The sequence below is a fragment of the Triturus cristatus genome, chromosome 5_2, assembly GCF_964204655.1.
Source record: "Triturus cristatus chromosome 5_2, aTriCri1.1, whole genome shotgun sequence".
Classification (NCBI taxonomy): Eukaryota; Metazoa; Chordata; class Amphibia; order Caudata; family Salamandridae; genus Triturus; species Triturus cristatus.
Genome location: NC_140588.1, coordinates 174,493,056 through 174,516,421, shown reverse-complemented (window position 1 = coordinate 174,516,421; position 23,366 = coordinate 174,493,056). Strand labels below are relative to the sequence as shown.

The 23,366-nt window shown below is 45.6% G+C and overlaps 1 protein-coding gene across 1 annotated transcript in view; it reads right to left on the bottom strand.

Annotated features, from left to right (window-relative positions):
* The window catches only part of C5_2H18orf63 (chromosome 5_2 C18orf63 homolog), a 192,274-nt gene that overhangs the window by 16,396 nt on the left and 152,512 nt on the right, over window positions 1–23,366 (bottom strand). Inside the window, exon 3 of the mRNA XM_085606293.1 lies at window positions 16,156–16,212. Coding sequence (XP_085462419.1) covers window positions 16,156–16,212 — 57 coding nt within the window. The remainder of the gene's footprint in view (window positions 1–16,155; window positions 16,213–23,366) is intronic.

The window sequence follows — 23,366 nt, the reverse complement described above, 5'->3', positions numbered from 1 at the left end:
GTGTATGAATGACATCACAGTGGGGTCTTCATCAGGAAAAAGGAACAGTTGTGTATTGCCTGTTCATGAAGAAAAATAGGTATTTTTTAGAGATCAGTGTGTGCAAAACGATAAGAAGAAGCTGAAGGCATAAATACGAGCTCACCCTCTAAAGAGACTAATGAAGCAGCTTGACTTTTTGACCGTTTTTAACCTGCATAGGCAATTACTAGATTCAATGATCCGGAGCCCGCCGGGCTAACCGTGACTTCGCAAATGTTGGAGGTGGAGAAAACTTACACCTGCCATAAATCATAAGGACCTGTTAGTTATAATCAAATTATAATTATCAAAATAATTAAAGTATATTAGCCAGGGTCCTACCTGGAAACCCTTGTGTCTCAAAATCTCTGTTGCATGATCGGGTAAATTGCAATAATGGAGAGCCGGGGCACATGTGCACAATGAAAGAAGAAATATAAGATAAAAATCATGCTATATCCACCCACCACCATGTGACAATTGGGCTAGGGATGTAAAAACACTGACCTCCGGCGTCACGCGCTCAGAGAGTGATGAAAGCGTCTTATGCCAACAATGGTGCGCACATAACTGATGCAACAGACAGGGTCAGCGGCCTTTGTCTGTCTGTAAATGTCAGCAATCTGGAGTTAAATTGTCCCCATGGTTTCTGTGTGAAAAAGACAAGGACAATTTCAATAATCCAGCTCCTTATGCTATGGACAAAACCTAATCATTTGTATGGTGGAGAAACTTACCTCCGGTGTCTCGCGCCCAGAGTTCACTGACAGAGCAGGCCACATCTGTAAGGTGCTCTCCATAAAATAGATTCTGACCGGCTTCCTGCATCCACGTGCACGCTTGGCACGTATGGAATGCAAAACTGGAAGCAGGCAAAACTTTTGCCTCTGCTGAAGAAACTCCAGACTGACCCTGGCAAACCATCCAACTAAATTCCTATCTCACTGCTTCCAGCACTTTCTAAAAGTTCTGGAGAAGCACGTAGACCAAAATCTTTACCAGTACCTTGAAGGCAAACTTTTTTTTTTACATACAAGCCAGTCTGGCTTCCGCCCCAGTTTCAGTACAGAGACTGTGCTAGTGGAGGCGGCAGATTACATCAGGGGTACTTTATATGACGGGGCAGGGTAGTGCTGATTATGTTAGATCACTCAGCGACCTTTGACACGGTACCCCACATCTTCAAGCTATTGGAATTAGTGGCTCAGCGTGGGGCTGGCTCGCTTTGTTTCTAGAGGGACGAGGTAAGAGGTCTGGTGTCCTCCTTTTTGTGCCTGGGTCGTGTGATTTGCAAGTGGGAGTGCCAGAGGGCTCGGCTATGAGCCCTACTCTATTCAATATTTATCTTACTCCATTTGCTCTATTAGCTGAGGCTCTTGAAGCAAAAGTAATCTCCTATGCGGATGACACCCAGATACTGTTTTCCTGGGGCAGGGATGAAGTGTTCCCTGGTGAAAAGATTAGAGCCTGCCTGACAGCAGATTTTAAATGGCTGATGCACCACCAGCTCAATTGTAATGCTGAAGACTGAGCTACTCTTCTTTGGTGTGAAGTCACATGAGCCTTGGCAGCACTGCTGGCAGGTGATGCTCCTCCATTACGTCAAGATACCTCTGTTAAGAATCTAGGCATTAAGTTTGATGGCGGTCTCTCTTTTCTACCTCAGGTTAATGCAGTGGTGGGGACCTGCTTTGGTCTGCTGCTTGTGTTAAGAAAGTTTCCGCACTTTCTCTCTTTCTCGGCTCGGAAACAGGTAGTACAGGCCTTAATAACATCTAGGCTTGACTACGGTAATGCACTGTACTATGGCCTTCCGGACTGTCTGACCAATAAATTTCAGGTGGTTCAAAATGCAGCAACTCGTACTCTTGTCCGCCTACCACTGAGAACACTGGTCTCCACATCTAAGGGCATTGCATTGGCTCCCTATTAGGAAGAGGATCCTTTTTAAGACCCTACTACTGGTACATAGGGCCCTCCATCAGACTGGCACTGGGTACATCAGAGCAAGGATCTGCTTCTATGCTCCATCTAGGTGCCTTCGTTCAGCTAACCTTTTTCTGGCCAAACTCCCAAGGATCCGGCAGCCCACACAGGTAGCAGGTCCTTCTCATTCTTAGGACCATCAGCATGGAACAAACTCTCCCTGGAGTTGCGGATCATTTCAGCCACCTTCCAGTTTTGGAAGAAACTGAAAACATGGGTTTTTAATCAAGAGTAATGGTTAGGTCTCTTAGCCAGTCAACACTTCAGGTGCAGAGCACCAAGACACTCCTTGGAGTAACAAAGCACTATACAAATGCCCTTTACATTACATTACACATTTGTTGAGTTATAGTTTGAAAAGTCTTTAATACTACATTAAAAGAGTCATGCTCAACATCTTTTGTGTTAGAAGTATATTGACACACGACACAGTTCCCACATTTATATTGCCCTTTCAATGTAGGACAACCCCACAAACTGTTCAGGGTGTTGATCCTAGCTAATATAGGACCTACTGAGTGAACTAATTGGCCTCAAATGCTTTTACCTCTTTTACTTTTAAAACAAAATAGTGGTATATCTCAAGAAGGGTCAATGCTCTGTAGGATTTGCCAATGTCTTCTGATGGAGGCTGTAATCTTATAGGAATGAGGACAGGAAGTGGGAACCCATGTCAATCTATCAAGGTCTTTCTTTTTTTTCATTGGTCTTTAGGAGATCCTCTATATGGCTAAACCAGCCTCTTTTTAGTGCAGCTTGTACAATTGTGCATGGGTAGCCCCTTTCAAGTAATCTCTCTCTCTCTCAGTATGTAAGCTTCACTAAAGTAGTTTGCTTAATGGGTACAATTTTGTCTTAGTCTCAAAAATTGACCATAATGGAGACTGTATCTAAGGAACCATGGGTGAAAGTTTTCATAAGATGGATGGGTGTTCCTACCAGTAGGTTTCCTGTAAAGAGATGAAATTAAGTGCCCTTCCTCATTTTTAATTAGATGGTCTAAGAAACAGATTTGCATTATCCCAATGGCATGTGAACTGTAGGCTAAACTGTGATTGAGATACCTTACAAATTCCTCCAGCTTAACTGTGGAATCTTCTCAAATAACGAAAACATCATCAATGCAACGTTTCCAAAATGTTATGGCAGGTGTGAAAGGATTGTGTCCGTCAGGACATATTGATGTTCAAAAGAGTCAACAAAAATATTTGCTAGATTAGGAGCAAACATAGTCATCCACAGCTTGGATTATTATACCACCCCCTGTATCAGCGGGCTTCACAACAATAGTAGTGACTTTTTTCAGGTTCTGTAGTGTCCGCCTTTCTGCTAATGTTATGTTGAAGGATATGAATGTTCTCTCCTCTTCGAGCAGCTGTAAATATCTAAGTATTAACTTTTCAAATGTAAAAACATCCGGGGGCATCCCTATATTTGATGGGGAAATAAATGAGGAGGGTGGTCTCAACTCTGAAACCGAAGTAGAGGTGGTGTCTTCCCTATTGGCAAAAAAGAATTTGAGGTGAACTTTGCAAAAATTTTGCATTTCAGTTTGTAAAGAAACAATTCTGTCCTTTCTGTAGTAAAAATGAAAGGCCTTTGATAAGGAGCGAGATTTCTGCTGATGATAGCAGATGTTCTGACAAGTTAAAATGGGTATTTAGTGATTGGGAGGGCTTAGGCTAGCCTCGGGGAAATGTTATCACTCACAGCATTATTTAAGGACCCTGTGGTCCCTATCTGTAGTACTTTCTTGTGGTGTAATGGTACCCCAGAGTCTGCCATTGTTTGCCTCTGGTTTCTTTTCCTTTTTGCTGCCCTCTATATAAAAGGTCTGTTGTACGAGGCTCACACTGCAGCTGGTGCCCTCCTGAGGGTCAGAATCATCTGACTATACTAATGTATCTGAAACATGACGTTTCTCTGATTTTTAAATCTTCCCTAGGTACTGTCTTTATTGAAAGTCGGGTTGTTTGTGTAGAAATTGACTTTTAAGTAATGGTAGGTTTGTTCTTTTGAAAATTCTTTATATCTTTTGTCACCTTGTCTGTTTTCTCTTTTAGTTCAATGATACGAAATTCAGCAATGGTTTTATTCGGATTATCAAGTGCTGCTTTGGCTTCTAAGAGGGTGTCAGGCCCGTGGAATTCTCCCTCTAACTCCTCAATGATTTTTATTTCTTCCCTGGTGTGATCAAGTGCTGTCTCAATACTTAGCACCATCCAGTGGTGGAAACAGGTTGTGGCAATGTTGCTAAAACCACCTCTGAATTTTTTATCCCCTCTAAAAATACCAGGAACAATCCTCACTGTCAGGCCTAATGTGATTATCTCCATTTTTAAATATTCTGTAAGCATATGTGCAGGTAAATCTGTGCCGACATGTTCTGTCTTGGCTTTTTTCTAATTTACAAAGTAAAATTAGCTTTGGGTCTGTAATAGAAAGGATGGTATTTAAAATTAAAGATAGTCCACTTATCACTTTAGCTATATTTCCTCTGTATAAAGAGGGGCCTTATTATCTGAATAGTGGTAATATACAAACCTTACCATAAAAATAGGGTGAAGACTTAAATTTAAGATGTTTGAAATCAGAAAGTGGTGATTTTCCATGTTTAAATGTACTAAGATTGGTTCAGCACACAGCGCTCTTCCTTCTAGCCGGCTGTGTCTTGTCCGTACAAAGGCGTTTACTCCAAGGAGTGAGTTAAAAGGAGCATTATAACCACTGGGCTCCTGATATGATTTATCGTTATCTTCATGCAGTAATTCTGCTTATCCTAACATTTTGTCAATACAGGGCCATGCCCCAAGTGAGCACTTACCTTTTTCATTCCCACAGTTGCTACTCTGCATGCCTGGGTGCTCTTTAGCCCCGATTTTCAGGGACTATCAGATAACGCCCTATCTTACATATATCCTAGTAAGCGGCATCACTTCAGACACCTTACTTACCTATTATTCATATTTGTTTTTCCAGGAATTCCCCTTAATCCCTAGTCCTGATAAGACCCTAGTAGTTTAGCTAGAGAGTCAAAAGGTCATTGACACATCCTAGTAACAAGGAGACAAGGAGACAAGGAAGTCTTCCCACTGTAATATGGAATATCTAGATAACCTTTTGAGTTGTTTATTACTGACACATTAGCCTTTGTCTAAGTTTGGATTGCTGTATTTGTTTGGCTTTGGCACTAGGGACACATTGCACTGTGTAGTGTTTTGTAATTGAACCCTTGTGTTTGTTGTATATTGTCTGCAGAGTTAATATTTGTATTCATAAGTACGGTGTTATTGTGTGAATCATTTGATATGCTGCTAAGCTCATAGGCTATTTAGCCGTTCTTAATAAAAAATTATGTTGCTAAACGATACCAATTAGAACCATTGTTGCCTCAAGATTATTATTTATTTTGTGAAACACATATTTTGAACGTAAATGTAGATGTAAATTATCTTTTCAAGCAGTCATTACCAATATTCACAAAATGAGATACAAGTCCCATAATGCAATGTTAAAGCAATCATTTGTAACAAATAGACCTGCTGTGTAGTTCCTACAAATCTATATAGGATCTGCGCATTTAGACAACATAAACTAAGGGATTGGTGTCCAGACTGATTCCAGACAACCCCAAAGGATTTGTTAGCCTTTAGACCAGCTAGCTCACAGTGCCACCATAAGCCCCCTTACCAAGGAGCGTATAGTTTCTGCCAACTATCGAACATGACAACCCTTGGTCCTTTGTGGAAACAGAACAGTACTTTTCGCTAAGTCAGTCATGCTCACTTAGTCTCAGAGAGATACACAGAATAAACGGTGGGGTAGTTTTTCAATAAGCATTTATTGAACCAGCGTCATTCTAGTATAAAACATGTTTGCAGAGACAATCATTTGACAGAAACAGATGTATAAGATTACAAGCACTAACAAAGTAAATAAAAGGTAGAACTCTACAATGATGCTAAAACAGTGAATATATGTAGGCATATAGACATGACAGTAATCAGGAATACTCCTATGATGCAAACCCTATCTAAGTGTACCTAGCGTATATGTGGGTGTAAAGCCAAGAATCCCCTAGCAAAGAGCTACCCCATTACCTGATGGGAGAGAATGTAGGACCCTGTCTTGGTCTCGAGTTGGACAGCCGCAAGGGATGTCAGACCGCTGCGTGCTGGAGCTTCTACATGCGGGGACCTCAGCGTCTTGTGTCAGCATGGAAGCTTCTCTTCTGTCTATCTAGGGTAGGCATGGTTCTTTTATACCATTAAATAGCATCTGGGTTCCTTACACAATCGATGTGTTGTGAGTACGATTATGTAAATGAGCCTAAATCAATACCTGCAATCATGCAAAAGAGTTCTTTCGCTCTAGGATTAGGATGACCATGACTTTTGCACAAAGTATGTTTATGCTCTTATGTACGTCATGTGCAGGGGACTTTTCTAAGAATCCTCATATATATAATAAAGGAGGCTAGTTGCAAGGAAACCGAACAACATTTATTCAACACATAACTGGGTAAAAGGTCAGTGCTAGAACCGTTATTCAGAGCAAGGTAGGACAAATGTAAGTAAAATGTCTTGTAGCTACCTAGGCCTAGATTGGGGTACATTGGGGTAATACACAAACCCTTTTCAATTGTCTACTAAGTCTAATCCTTTAAAAAGTACAACAATAAAAAAAACTCTCAAAATATGTGGATCTGTGTATTTTTGGAAGCACAACAATGCATTATAGCTCATACAGTTTTACTATACACATGTGAAACCATAAAATATAATTTTCACCACACCAAAAAAATATATATGTTATTTCTCACTAGAAAACATTGCTGCACCAGAGAGTTTTGAAAATGAAGATGGCAATGTTGAAAATGTTGATGATAAAGAGATGGGTGAAGCATCTTCTGTACATCTCAGAAGCAATTTACAAGGAGAACAACCATCAGAAATGACACATGAACCCCATGGACATATAAGATCCCCAATATGTCCAAGGACGAAAGATAATTAGAAATATTACTTCTCCAAGAAGACACTTTATGCGAAGTAGATTGTTGTGAAATCGCAAAGCAATATAAGGCCAAGGTCAGAGATGTCTCTTAATTTGGGAGCAGAATTACAAGCTGCTTGAGCATTTCAAAACATTGAGAAATCTATGCAGCAATTACAAAAACAGCAACTGAGGGAATTGCATTCATTTAGGACAAAATTAAGTGACATTGACAAAGCCATAACATCTAGTTTCATACACTTTCCTGAGTCACATGAGGCTATATGTACTGTAATCAGTGCATTAACAGAGGACGTATCCACACTAATGATAGATGTGATGGCCAATGTCAGCATAAACAGTTAACTAACAGACTGCAAGGCTTTGGCCTTGCTACCGCTACAAGTCTTCTATCTCGAAGGTCACTGAATTTACATGCAGAATTAGGACATTTTAGTGGAGAGTTTGCTAAAGGCCTAGAAAACAATATTAATGTGCCTAATGAAATGGAAAAAACTCATGCAAGAAGTGTTGAGGGAGGTGTACTTGAAGAAAGTGAAGATGCATCAAGCCACAGCAGAGTGTGGGTGCAAGAGCAGGGTACTCTAAGACACAGTTCTAGACAAACCCCAGATGTACATGCAATTAATACACCAATATCCAGTGACAGATTTAAGGAATTGAAAAGGAAAAGTGCAAAGCAGTAAAGCTATAACTGCTGTATTACCTATTGGTTTCATTTATACACTGTCAACTAAAAAAATAACTGTACAAGATTTATTTAATGCAACATTTTCATTTGCAAAATTTTACTTTAAAGGAAGCCATAACTTTGTTCTTCAATGCCTTGTGAAACAAGCAGAGATAAATATTGTTTAGAATTAAAAAATGATACTTTGTGGCAGGCTTAAACTGTCAATAATAAACAAATTACTTAAAAAGTAGTTGTCTGGGGGATGGCCCATATGGCGACCTGAACAGGTGTAGTCTCCGGAGGCTCCCCGCCGCGGCTCTTCGCCCCTAGTTCTCTCCCACACAAAGTCCCCAAAACGACGCTGCAATTAGCAGTACTGCACGTGGGGACACAGTGACACCAGAAGAGGAGGTTTGGCGAGCCATTAAACCCGCGAATCACCCCAGCACTGACCTTGCAGGCGATCCGGCGCTTCCAGGAGAAAATGGCGCCCAGGCGGTGAATCATTGAGGACGGGGACAGTCACCCTCGCCCGGCTGGTGAATCGAGTGAGCGACACGGTCCTGGCTGCAGACCTCTGCAACACTCTACTAACGGGAAGTGAGTGTCGCCCGCGACGTGAGAGGGAGAGCGATCACCTTCCAAGAGGATCGCGCTCAGCGGACCAGTGGCTGGCTCAGTGGTGCGAAAATAGAGGGTGCTGCTTTGAGGCCTAGCCGCGACTCCGCCGGGCCCCGACTGCACACATCAGGACTGGAGGCGCTTGAAGCGAGTGCTTGGTGGAGCAGAGGCATAAACGGCAACCGCCGGGGGAGGCTCAGTGGATGACAGAAGATCCACGGCGAGACCTTAACGACGATCACCGAAACTTCACCGGGGCTCCGGTAACCCTTGCCGGCAAGAAGTGGGGAGCTGCCGCACCCTGCATCTTCGGGCAGGAGAAGCCCGGTACACGCCTGATACCGGAGAGCATCGGCCCCCAGCGACATGTAAGTGAAGCCAACAGCGGGGGGTATGTGATAGACTCCGTGCACAGCGCGTCCCAGGCCCGACCTGCAGGAGACTTGAGAGCGCTACTCAGGGCCTTTCCAGGACAGTGCCTCCTGCTGTCCTAGCATAGTTGTCCTCCGGGGAGCCACAGGACAGGAGGAGCCCGATACAGGCCGCACGGGACACAGCTCCGGGCCTAGAAGCGACACATTGAGAATTGGGGATCACCTTGGCACCGCGGAGCGACGTCGCTGATAGGGCGGGGGGGCCCGTGCTGACTGGGCTCTTCTCTGCGCTGCTCCAGTACAGGGGGTGCCGATTGGGCCTTAGAGCTGCTGCGACGCTCACCCCACGATCCAGCTACAACGGGCTCTCTGTAGTGACACCACAGCCACCGAGAGGTAGTCAGAGACATACAGGCGGACTTAGTAGGCCCACTCGGCGGGGCCCACTTGATCGGGAGGGGAACGACCATCCTGCCACGTGTCCTCTCTGCTCCATTCGTTCGCCTGGCAACCCGCTCAGAACAGAGGGGCCCATGTCAGAGTTCTTGCTAGCGCCAGCCCCCGAGTGACACTTCCAGAAGCGAAACTTCCGTTGCGGTCCCTGCAGGGTCCATCCTTGGCCCCTACCCCGATCTTCCGGCACAGCTGACCTGTGGATCTACTTAACTGCGCCCACACCACGCCCGCCCAACCTTGGCGGTGACTTACACAGGCTCCAGGTACCGACCCAGCACATATCACCAGAGGCTTTGGGAGGAGTGCACCGGCTGGTGGGAGCACTGAATCACTTCTAAGGCCTACAAGCGACAGCCTAGAATACACATCGAGTGGTGTCATCATGGCCAACATGAGGAAAAAATGTGACCGTACTCTGAGGGACATGCTTGTAAAGGGCTCCGCAACAGGTGACAAGGGAAGCCTCACCCCCCCACCTCAAGGCCGCCAATGGGACAGGACGACGGAGAAATACCCATCACCCGAGCATTCCTGGAAACTCTTTTTAATACTCTCCGTGAAGACTTTCAAACACTCAAACAGGAAGTGGCAGGGGAGGTGAGAGAAATATGCCGGGACGTGGGCGAGTTGGGAGAATGAGTAGCGGCCATAGAAAATGGTGAACTCTCTAAAACTGCAGAAGTGGAGCAACTACAACAGGAAGTCCTCCGTCTTAGGGATCAACAAGGGGCCCTACAAGCGCATGGCGAGGACCTCGAAAACAGATCCCGACGCAATAACATCCGCATACGAGGGGTCCCACTCAAAGACGAAGGAGCAGACGTGGCCGGATATCGCCAAGGCCTCTTCAGGGAGATATTGGGCGTCGGCCCAGATTTCGAGATCCGCATCGACCGCGCCCACAGAGTCGGTCTTGGAAGGAAAGCACGGGCCCCCCGCCAGACATCTTGGCCTTCCTACCAGATTTTCCCCTGAAGGAGCGCATACTATGGGAAGCTCAACTAAAACACCCTGTCACCTATCAGGGACACTCCATAGCCCTATACCAGGACTTAGCCTCCATCACCTTACAAAAACGAAAAGTGTTCAAAGAAGTGACGACTTTCCTAAAGACCAACGAAGTGCCTTACTCCTGGGGCCACCCCTTTTGTTTGATTTTTAAATGGAATGGCAGACAGCATCAACTCCACTCCCTCCAGGAGACATGCGACCTATTGGGCCTTACACAGCGTAGTCCTGAGTCTTCCCCTGGACCCTCGGAAAAATCATCAGGGGGAGAGTGGCAAAAAGTGGGCAGAAGATGCTCGCCCACGGTTGACACGAAACCAGACCGCGACACCATGACCCAGGAAAGAGCTTCGGCCCTAGCAGCAGTCTTGCGTGACACATCAACGCCAGAACCTCTCTAATCTGACCATGGGGACTTCAACACCAACCGCACTATAGCTGGCTGGGGGGGGCGGCAGGCGTGGAGCCCGGGTCGCCTGGGTTACACGAATACCCTGCTCTTTTTTTATGCCCGTAGCCAGAACTGGAGGCATTGAACGTTGGACATTGTTGGGTGAAGGGGAATGTTTTGTTGGGGTTAGGGTGGGGGGGGACATGGAGGGGGGGCTGGGGGTTTCTGGGGAAGGGAAGGGAGTGGAACCGGTGTGCAGACATGGGGAGAGCATGGGGTACGGCCAAGTCCAAGGCGGGGGGCTAGCATGGCGCAGAGGCTAAGAATGCTTCTCCTCGACACGATCGCCTGTTGCCAAGCTGACATGTATTCATAGAGAAACTATGCCGACCCATACGACCCAAGTTTTAACCCTTAATGTGAAGGGGTTGAATAATCCCATTAAGAGACATGCGATACTGAACTACTTAGAGAACTCCGGGGCCTCAATATGCCTTTTGCAAGACACACATTTATTGTCCAAAGACTGGCATAGAATGAGATCCTGGACATTCCCTCATCAATTCTACTCCTCCACGGCTGATAAAAAAGGAGGGGTGGCTATATTATTGGCACGGCACTTTCAAGGAAGAATTGGTGACAAGATAGCAGAGATAAAAGGTCGGTTGCTGGCTTACAGGCTGTGGGTGGGAACTCCCCCGTCATAATAGGATCCCTCTACGCCCCCAACTCCGGACAGGAGTCCTTTCTTAAGGACTCCCTATCAGAAGTCCTTTGCCACCAAGATAGATGGATTTTAATAGGCGGAGATCTTAACCTAGTCATAGATCTGGGAAAAGACAGGTCAGGACATCGCCATGGTTCTACTGGGGCAATATCGAGGGCAGGGAGAGACTGGCTGCAGAGCAGGGGGCTGATAGATCTCTGGAGGGCGGCTCATCCTCAGAGCACACAATACTCTTTCTGTTCACATGTACACCACACATATACCCGACTGGATCACTTTATCGGGTCATCCGAACTCAACGCCTTGGTCCAAACCGCCAATATCATCCCAGCAGCTTTGTCCGATCATGATGCTGTGACAGTGACTCTTGACATACATCCCCTGCGCAGACCCAAAGGAAGGTGGCGACTTCGCGAGTCCCTCTTACAACGGCCTGACATATCTCAACAGATACATAAACGCATTACTGACTATCTAACAACTAACGATAACGCTGACACACCTTTGACGGCAGTGTGGGGAGCTCTTAAAGCGGTGGTGAGGGGGAAATGATAGCGATCTCCGCGGCCTACAATAGAACTCGCAAAGAAAAACGGGAATCACTAGCGGCCAAAGTGGCAGAGCTGGAGAGAGTGCACAGTCGGACTGGGGCCACGAGAATGTGGCGGCAATTGAAGGCGGCCAGGGCGCAGCTAGCGAGTCTTGACTTAGACAGAGCGGAATAGGCCGCCCTGCGGCTCAAACACTCATACTACGTAGGCGGGGATAAAACAGGGAGGCTCCTCGCGAGCAAGCTCCGGGCCCGGACTCAACGCTCAAAAATTGCTGCCCTCCACACTTCAACTGGTGAGAAGGTCGAAAGCGATGAGCAGATTGTCCTACGGGACTTCTACTTATGACTATATAGCAAGGACCCACAAATTGACAGTGTCGGAGAGGCATATATCAGACAGGCGGCGACAACAGCCATCAATGCATCGGGGGCCACAGCGTTTGATGCGCCTATCAGGGTGGAGGAAGTAATCAGTGCGATTTCCCGTCTCAAACCCCTGAAATCACTGGGGCCAGACGGCTTCTCAGCCGGTTTTTATAAAACTTTTTGCCAACTCCTAGCTCCGATCTTAACACACCTGTTCAGCTCCTTTCAGGGCCTGGGCTCCATCCCTGCGGATATGCTGGAGGCAGACATAGTTGTCATCCCCAAGCCCTGGAAAGATGCCACTCATTGCGCTGCATATCGGCCAATCTCCCTACTTAACCTGGGCCTGAAGCTCTTTACGGGCGTCCTAGCAGCCAGATTGGGCCCGCTTCTACCTGGCATTATTGAACCCGATCAATCGGGTTTCATACCCAATAGGCAAAGCAGTGACAACACCAAAAGGATACTACACCTAATAGACAAAGCCCACTATATGGGATTAGACGCCCTACTACTCTCAGTCGACGCTGAAAAAGCTTTTGACAGAGTGGATTGGGAGTTTCTGGACAAAACATTAGCGCACTTTGGTATAGGGGACCGTTTCCGGGCTTGGGTAGCAAGTTGTTATGACCAACCCAGAGCGACTAAACGCCTGAATGGGATCAGCTCGCGGCCATTTGACATCAGGCGAGGCACGAAACAGGGGTGCCCTCTCTCACCCCTACTATTTGCGCTCTACATCGAGCCTCTGGTGCAGAGGATAAGAGACAACCCGGAAATCTCCAGTATCCCCTTTGGCGGGGAACAACACACTATTAGCTTATATGCGGATGACATCTTAGCAACTCTCGATAATCTCCAACGATCTGTCCTGACTTTTCTATGAGAGTTGAAAGAATTCTGAAACATTTCAGGTTTTAACATCAAAATGGGGAAATCAATGCTTCTTCCCTGGGTTTAAACGAGACCGCACCGGCAAGCGTTTTTCAAGAGTTTGGGGGATTACGACCCCAAACCGAGATCCCCTACTTGGGGATAATCCTGGCCCCCTCCACTGAACATACAATCACGCGGAACTATGCCAACCTCACCTCCCAAATCATGCAGGATCTACGCCGGTGGCAGACACACCCCCTGTCGCTGTTAGGCCGCATCGCAGCGGTAAAGATGTCCATTTTGCCTAAAATACTATATATCTTTCAGACGATACCAGTGGGGCCCCCGTGGGTTACATTTCCAAACTGCAACACAAGATACAACACTTTATATGGGCTGGGAAAAGGCCGCGGATTCATAGAGATCTATCCTACCATCCCCCGAATGAGAGAGGACTCGGGATTCCCAACTTACTGAGCAATTATACGGCAACACAGCTTCGCTATCTCGTGGAATGGAGCAGACCTGAGTCAGAAAAGAGATGGCTCTTTCAGGACAGGGCGATTGCACGTCTATCTCTTTGGAAAATACTATTCCTGAAACGTTCAGACAGATCAGCATACCTAAACAAATCTCCCATTACCCGCTCTGTAATGCAAGTATGGGACACTGTGGCGACTAAACGAGGGCTCACCTCCTTTCCCTCGCCCCTCACACCCCTGTTTGATAACTACGAATTCCCACCAGGGCTTGAAGTGCGAGCGTTCCCGCAATGGCGGGCCTCGACCTGCAGGTCTGCAGGACATTTATTTGACCTTAATGGGTTCCTCAAGTACACCGACCTACCTCACTGGCACGATATTAAGGACCCCAAGCGGTTCCAATACTTCCAACTCCGTCATTGGTTACTACAGCCTAAAACGCGCCCCCTAGTCAGTAGAAAGCTTACGGCCTACGAGAAATGGCTCCTATCCAAACACTCGGACTGCAAACTAATCTCCGAACTCTATCAAATGTTGCGACCTCCGGCTCCTACGGGGCGCTCGGCTGGGCAGCGACGATGGGAGATAGAACTTGGCAGAAGTCTCTCCCTAAAAGAATGGCAACAGGTTTATTATAGGGAGAACCACGCTGCCAGGAACACAGCAAGCCAAAAGGCAGCGGTCAAGGTAGCCATCTACTGGTACCTGACTCCGGCCCGATTGCACAAAGCCGACCCAGATCATAGCCCAACCTGCTGGAGGGGCTGCGACGAGGAAGGCACACTAACACACATACTCTGGGACTGCAGGGAGGTGACAGGGTACTGGACGGCAGTTCTAAACGACATGGACACCCACTTTGAAACGGAAATACCCCGCTTTCCTGCTTATACACTCCTGGGGCTGTCCAATGCACTTACCTTTCCATTGAAATCCAAGCGTGGGAAACAGATGGGACTAGCTATGGGCGCAGCAGTTCAACACATTTTGTCCTTATGGGGCACACAGACTCGCCCAACACATACGGGGTGGTTACTTAAACTGTGGTACATCCTTGGTATGGAACGAATACATGCTAATCCCACACACTCGTCAGCCTCCTTCCATACTATCTGGCGCCCCATACTATCGCTGCTGACACTCGAACTTAATGAAGTCACGTGTCCCAAATACCTCCGCTTACTTAGACTCACCGACCCGCCGCAGCCAAGAGAAACCTCTTAGGGGGTAGTGCATCTCCATTCCCATTCTGCGCACTGGCTTTTAACATGACACACCGGTTCCGGGGAGGGTGGGAGGGGGAGTTGGGGTATGGGTGGTGGGAGGGGGGGATAGTTGACGGTTCTTGTTTTTATGAAGACCTGCATATCGCCTACCGGAAGAGACTACAACCTCAGGCACCGCTGTTGGACACTCATCTCAAACTGGCGTTCGTTATCAGCTTCTGTTACGCTGAGATTGTAGATCAGGATTTAAGGAAGGTGAGGGATCCGACGGGATACAAAAGGGCGTTTGTGGGTTCTATTAAGTGTAATTTTGACTGCCTGAAATCAATAAAATAAAGTTATTCAAAAAGTAGTTGTCTGTGATTTGTGTACTAAGATTCCTTTCATTAATTGCTCTGTTGACATCTACATCTTGATGTAGTGCACGAGGGGAAGGTATGTCTTCATCATCACTATTGTCCCCTAACATCTGTATAGGAAGGCATCTTTATGTTTCAACATTTTGCAACAAAGAACATGCAACGATTTTAGAAGAAACGCCTGGTGCATACTGCAATGCTCCCCCACTCTTATGTAGGTATCTAAAGTGTCCTTTTAGGAGTTCAAATGTCCTTTCTGTAATGGACCTGGTCTGTCGGTGTGCTATATTATATCTACACTGCCTGGCTGAATGAGGATGTGGGTAGAGTGTCATAATCCATGGGCGAAGAACATATGTACTGTCACCTAAAAGTACATTAAACATTATAAGAAACCCTGAACATATGTTAGAAATGATGAAGGTGTATACATAGATGCAAAACTATACTGTATTGCTTACCCAAAAGAAAACTATCTGTCCTGTAGGCAAACGGGTGCACAGACCCAATGGGAGAACAATTAGGAATCATGGGTACTGACTGGATACGATGCTACATTGTCAGTTATTACACACTCACTATTAAGCACAACTCACTATTAAGCACAACCTGCATATTTAAGGAGTGGTCATTTTTCATATTTTGGTATAAAAATTCTGAAAATGTTGACATAGCAAAAATGCAAAGCGATAAACATTTTGTTTGTAGCATTAAAATAAGAAATGCTTGTGATTTTAAACTTTGAGCATACAGATACAACATTTTAGCAGTTGCATACGAATTTCCGAGTCAAAAATGTTTTGAATGTAAAGCCCTCAGAGCTGTATCCCTAATTTCAAATGTCTACATTGAAAACGCTCAATGCTTGGTTAAGATCAGAATATGAAGTAATCTTTAATGGAGTAAGTTATCCATACAGGAAATATAAACGTAGTTTGTTAGAGACATAGGGAACATGTTTGCAATGCAATAGGAAAGAAACAGATTTGCGCAAAAACATTTAACAGAGCAAAGGCTTACCTTAGATCCATGCTTCACCACATCAGCTTGAATTTTGCCTGCTTTATAAAATGGAATCTACACAAACAAGAAAATAGAAATCTTTACTACTCAGATGTTTAGGCAAAAGCAGAACTGGAACTAGAACAACAGAGGAGTATTTTTACATTTTTTTAATGTCAGCACTGAATAACAAGCTAATTAAATCTTCTCTAAAATCAGGAAAGAAAGATTAGTAACCTGTAAAAGTAATTATGTTTTTTAGCAGTGGTATTCTCATCAGATCATAACTCCTAATTTACAATGTACACTTTAAAATGTTTTTCTTTTCACTTTTGTAAATCAAAAAAAACAACATTAAAACGTTTCAACAGAATGCAAAAGTGACTTCTACTATATTTTATTTCAAGTTGAGGCCACTTTGGCTCCAGCCACATGGGCAGTTTACTTAATTTCTTTTTTTAGATTTTTATTTTAATTGTGCACTGAGATATTAATAGCAACCGGGTTAGTGACTTTTCTGAAATTTCTCATTACAAACCAGCCAGCTGATTCAAGAACTTTTCAGTGAAAGAGAATGTCTGCTATAATGCATGCCTAACAATCCTTCCTTTTGTACTGGATACAAACAAAGTAATCCCTCCACCAGCAATTTTTGGTTCCAGTACCTAGGGTAGCTCCTGTTATTAGCACCACCAGCCCTAAACATGTATAAGCTGGGCTGTCTCGCCTGACTCACTCTGGGAATATTTAGCCTGGAAGGAGAAACCAATAGAGGGAAAATGCTAGGAGATGAAATGAGAAGACCTCTTGGGCTTGCGAGAAGAGAACCTGTGCTCCTAAAAAAAATGGAGAGACCTGCTGAGCCTATGGGGAGAAAGATATTGCTAAAATGAAGGGTAAAATGACCTATTTATGGAGGACAGAGGCTACTGAGATCCATAATGTGTTCTTTGCCAGTGGTACCTTTCAAACCCACGCTGCTTTGCAATCTGGCATTCATAGTCTTGTGTTTACAACAAGAAAAATAAATAGCAAAAATTCTAGTACCAGAATCCAAAGAACAATAGGGACAGGGTGGGCGAGTGCACATGTCAAGGGACAAACTGAGCTCTCTGGTCAGATCTTTATTCAGTGGCGTCTTTTGAGCTCATATTGTTTTGTAGTCTGGTAGTCACAGTCCTGTAGCAGGGAAAAAGAACTAAGAGTTCCATAACAGAGGGTGTTGTGGACAAAAGAGCTTATGTTGGCTAGCCTTGCTGACCTCATTTGTGAGACCACTTACAATTTCTGTCTGACAACGAGATGACTCTCGAATCTCAGAACAAGTCAAAGATAGATTGTTAAACAAAGGACTTACACACCACAAAATGTATATCAGCCCAGAGGTCACAATAAAACCATAGAAATTTCCATAAGGCAGTGAGGGACCTGACCATGGTCAGATTTATGTACAATGAATGACGTCTTTAAGTAGATCTCATCTGATAGGTAGCCAATGTAGGGATCTGAGAAATTTAGTCTAGCATGGTGTTACACCTAACTAGTCTGACATCCTCATGGAAGTGAAAAATTTTTTTTTTATGATTTTGCCTGTGTAGAGCAATATTTCTATGAACTTTAATGTTTTCGTGTTCTCTATGTAACAAACTGTACACAGTTGATCCAGCAGAAGAGTTTTTTTTCTGTATCCAGACATCACTCACTACTCTATCCATACTGGGCCCTTTACGATTAGTCAACTAGCATCACTGCACTGTACCACAGAGCCGATGGGCCTCTGAAGGATCTTTCTCAACCGATAGTGAGGGGTGGGAATTAGGGTATACAAAACCACGCTGGCCACCCAATGATGGCCATTAATTGGCAGCCAATTCATAAATTTGAAGTCAGATTCAAAAACACCATTCTCAATACCATGCTATAGAAATCAAAAACTGCGATGGCAGCTCAGTTTAAAGAGAGAACATCAGGACTTAATAACAGACTCAGGCAAGGCAAATTTAGATAATTTGGTTATTGTATTAGTGATCAAAAATCAATACATATAAGTATTCTTTTGAGCATTTCAAGTCAAGAATCTTACAACAAATGGTATAAAACCACATATTTAGTCAAAGTTTCTAATCCAGAAGAGGATAGTTCTCAAAGTTACAGATTCCTAACGACATTGAGAGGCAGAAGGATGGTTTGTTTCTTCTTAACAGCATTCAAAAAGTTCTAAACTAAAGCAAAAGGCATCAGAATTAAAGTCTACTTACGACAAGTCCATAGACATAGGTTAAAAAGTAAAATGGGGTAAATCTGGTTGCAAACCAGACAGTCCAAGATGGTTTCGGCAGATAAGATCATTAGCAAAGGACAAAAATATAGGCTTAACATAAGGTTGTCAGCAAAGATAGATTCAATCAGTCAGCTAAGAGCAGCATCAGTAAAGTTAGGCCACGATAAAGTGCCAGCGCAAGATTGGGAACTGTGTTGTCCTCAAGAATTTATGAGACAATATGTTCCTACTGAGATTAGACAGACAGCAAATAAATCAGCTTAGTTCATAAAATAAGTCCCTAGACTCAAGAAGTCTTCAGACCAGTAAAGTTAGAAACCATGAAAATTTAATAAATAATTAGCATATGGTACAGAAGGCACACATAATTGTCAAAATGCATGGTAGAGCAATATAGGGAATTAGCATAAGGCTCAATCACATGCAACAAAAAGTCCGACAGGAAGTCAAGCCTCAGGGTAAAAATATTCCTAAGTCCTACGGTCGGCTTTCAAAGACTTGGGGCAAACTAGACTGAATCACCGCCAATTGTGAGGTCTTATATAGAAAAGTATACATCAGAAATGACACAGTGATCATAAAATGAATTAAATGTTGCAAGATCCAAAAAAACATAAAAAAGGATTAATCACAGCAGTACATAGCACCGTTTTTACACAATGCCCTGCATGCATATTAATAGGACCCATTTTAGCCTAATGTTAACGTATGTGATTATACAAATCTAGTTACAGACAAAACAATGACAAGCTTATTAAAGAATGAGCCTACAGAGAGCAGGCAGGAAGAACCTTGAATTGTTACATCAGTAAGGGAAACTTCCATCAGAGTTCTTCGAGAACAGCATGTCAACACAGAGCATTTCGATAGTGCACATTTTATTATGTGCGATGAGAGGTGAAGAAACAAGTTGCTTACCTGTAACTACAGTTATCCTGTATTGGTATCTTTCATAGATTAGAATGCTATTGACCTAGAGAGGTCACTACTGTGTCTATTAGCAGGAAGACAAGAAATAGAATCTCCTTCAGCCACTCCACCGGACTCCACTGGACAGACCACAGCTGCGTCCACTTCAGCTTCAGAAGGACCACGGCCCACCACCACCCACAACAGGTCCCCCGCAGGAGCTGAAACAAGACCACCACCGACCAGCTCACCACTTCCCTGAACCAGAATCCTCCCGCCAGCTCAACGGACCCCAACCAAGCAGCCAACAACCTCACACAGTGGATCACCAACTGCGCTGACAACCTCGCACCCCTGAAAAGCCATCCCAGCAGGCCCAAGAAAGCTCCCAGGTTCAACGACGATCTCAAGAACTCCAAGAAGAACTGCCGAGCCCTCGCGAACGCCTGGCGCAAAGATCCGACTTCAGACAACATGACTGCCCTCAAGCACGCCACCCGCAAACACCACCAGCTGATCCACACCACCAAGAAGACAGCATTCAAGGAGCTCTCCAACCCCAGCGCCGGAACCAACAACATCCCCCCCTCGCAAGAACTCTGCGACTCACTCGCCTCATTCTTCCACAGCAAGATCGCCGACATACACAACAGCTTCGGCGCGCAGACCACGCACCCAACCACCGTACCGACGCCCCCCACCAACACCCTCCGCGCCTGGACCCCGGTCAGCACCGAAGACACCATCCACACGATGAACACCATCCACTCCGGATCACCTACTGACCCATGCCCCCATCACCTTTTCAACAAGGCCGACTCTGTCATCGCACCCCAACTCCGAGACGTCATCAACTGCTCCCTCAACACCGCCACCTTCCCGGAGAGCTGGAAGCATGCGGAACTCAGCGCCCTCCTGAAGAAACCATCCGCAGACCCCACCGACCTCAAGAACTACCGCCCCATCTCGCTCCTCCCTTTTCCCGCCAAAGTCATCGAGAAGACCGTCAACAGACAGCTTGCCGCCTTCCTCGAGACGAACGGATCCCTCGACCACTCACAATCTGGCTTCCGAGCCAACCACAGCACCAAGACCGCCCTCATCGCAGCCACTGACGACATCCGAGCCCTGCTCGACAACGGGGAAACAGCGGCCCTCATCCTTCTCGACCTCTCCGCAGCATTCGACACTGTCTGCCACCGCACCCTAATGCAGCGCCTCAGCAACATCGGAATCCAAGGAAAGGCGCTAGAATGGATCATCTTGTTCCTCGCAGGAAGAACCCAGAGAGTCCGCCTCCCCCGTTCAGATCCAAGGCTACCGAAGTCATCTGCGGCGTTCCACAAGGATCATCACTCAGCCCTACCCTCTTCAACATCTACATGAGCCCCCTTGCGGCCATCGCACGCCAACACAACCTCAACATCATCTCCTACGCCGACGACACCCAGCTGATCCTCTCCCTCACCAACGACCCAGCCACCGCCAGAACCAACCTACATGAAGGGATGAAAGACGTAGCCGAGTGGATGACGAACAGCCTCCTGAAACTGAACTCAGACAAGACGGAAGTCCTCATCCTTGGATCATCACCCTCTGCCTGGAACGACTCCTGGTGGCCCCCGGCCCTGGGCAACGCACCCAAACCAACGGACCACGCACGCAACCTGGGCTTCATTCTGGACTCCTCCCTCTCGATGACCAGACAAGTCAACGCCGTCTCATCATCATGTTTCAACATCCTACGCATGCTCCGAAAGATCTTCCGCTGGATTCCCACCGAAACCAGGAAGACGGTCACCCAGGCACTCGTCACCAGCCGACTGGACTATGGAAACACCCTCTACACTGGAACCACAGCCAAACTACAGAAAAGACTCCAACGCATCCAGAACGCCTCCGCACGACTCATCCTGGACATCCCCCGCCACAGCCACATCTCCGGACACCTGAGAGACCTGCACTGGCTCCCCGTCAACAAGAGAATCACGTTCCGACTCCTCACCCACGCACACAAGGCTCTCCACGACCTGGGCCCCAGGTACCTCAACGACCGCCTGACATTCTACACTCCCACCCGCCAGCTACGATCGACCAGCCACGCCCTCGCCGCCGTTCCACACATCCGAAGACCCACCATGGGAGGAAGATCCTTCTCCTACCTGGCAGCCAAGACGTGGAACTCCCTCCCCATCCACCTCCGTCAGAACCAAGACCACTTCTCCTTCAGGAAGCAACTCAAGACCTGGCTTTTCGAGCAGTAGCAGACCCCCTCCCCCAAGCGCCTTGAGACCCTCCGGGTGAGTAGCGCGCTATACAAATTTCATGATTGATTGATTGATTGATTGAAAAGTCTTAATTTATAAAGACGAGTACCCTCACTCACCCAGAGGTGACATGCTTCATCATTGGGTCCCCTCTTGCACACTGCCACCGTAAGGTAGACAGTGTGGGCTACAACTCTCCACAAAAAATGAGAGGAGCGTGAGGTGTTTTTACAGAGTTACCAATTTAGGCAATGAGAGTAAGGGACAGAGTGCACAGTACAAAACAAAAAGGTGCATTAAAATTAGCTCCTGGGTGACAAAAAAAGTTTAATAATAGTCCCCATGGGCTAAAGTAAAAGCATGTGATAAAGGACTGAAAGAATATCCTATTTATCAATGGTCAACATGTTTCTGCCAGTTTGAACATAAATTCGCGGCATTCATCAGGACCTATGATGTTGTCACTCTGTGTATAAGCTCAATAAAATAGACGTACAAAACCATACTTAATTAAATATGGTAATTCTTGGACAAAGGCACCAGCTTCAGTCGGGTCCGATGTCTACAAAAAACATATATACGTAACATAATTAATATTGAAACCATTACATGTTTCCTGCACCAAACACCACACACGTGAGCATCACAATTCACACGTGGATTCGAAAACGAAGGAATGTGCACTTTAATGCACATCTCACTAAACAGAACAAAACAATAACAGAAAAACAACACTCACCTAAGGGGTAATATTAGTTTACCTCTTCCTTAAGGGGAGTGTGCCCTCAGATCACCGTTTTCTGAGGATAAAATCAATAGAATCAGCGTAAGAAAAGACAGGTCACATTTCTCGTCAGACCACCCTAACAGAGTGCCAACATGTCTGAATCATCCTAAAGATGTTGTATATGGATAGACAGCATGGTGTCATTTCTGCCTGATAAGGGGCCAATGTAACCCGTCTCCTCAATAAAGACGGATTTATTTTCAAATAAAATACAAGGACCGAAGATGTAAGGCATCATCAACATATACGGGTCCTAAACCGCGAGTGTCTCATATGTATAAAATTAGCTTAGACCAAGAGAGACACGCGTAGAAATCACCAAAACAAACCAGCTCCGCAAGTCATAAGCTGTGCCTGAAGTACCAGCAAGCGAAACTTCATAGCCTGAATCGAGGTATAACGAGATAAAAGCAGCCACCACCCCATTTACCTGTCGATACACGGTGTCCTATCTTGGCATGGCAACACTCCAAAGGGACAGACCAAATGTGTCGGACTCCTTTTAACACGTAACCCAGGTCCCCGTGATGTCGAGGCGCAACCCGGAAGTGCATGTTCTCACTTCCGGGTCACGGGAAACTTGGGAAATGTAGTATATCGAGTGCCGTGAAAGCGCTCAATATAAGTAAACAAAAACGGACTCAAAATAAATGTTTAGATGGTGTGAACGAATTCTGTAGAGCATAAATATATTCTCTATAAATGTAAAAAGAGATGACGATTGCTTATTAGTTGGTAGAGTGAAGGCGATCTATTAGAAGTGAAACAGTAATAACATGAACAAAATAAGTGGGGCAAACTCATGTATAGCTAGAATCAACACTTATCATTGCCAGGTCAACATATCGTCTCCATAGAAATGTTAGAGACTGGTGGACCCAAGTAAGATTACAAAGATCCCCATGGGATATCTTCGTTCAGGCCACTAATATGGCTTTTAGTACGGAACACCCAGCGTTGTTCACGACGAAATAATATGGTTTCC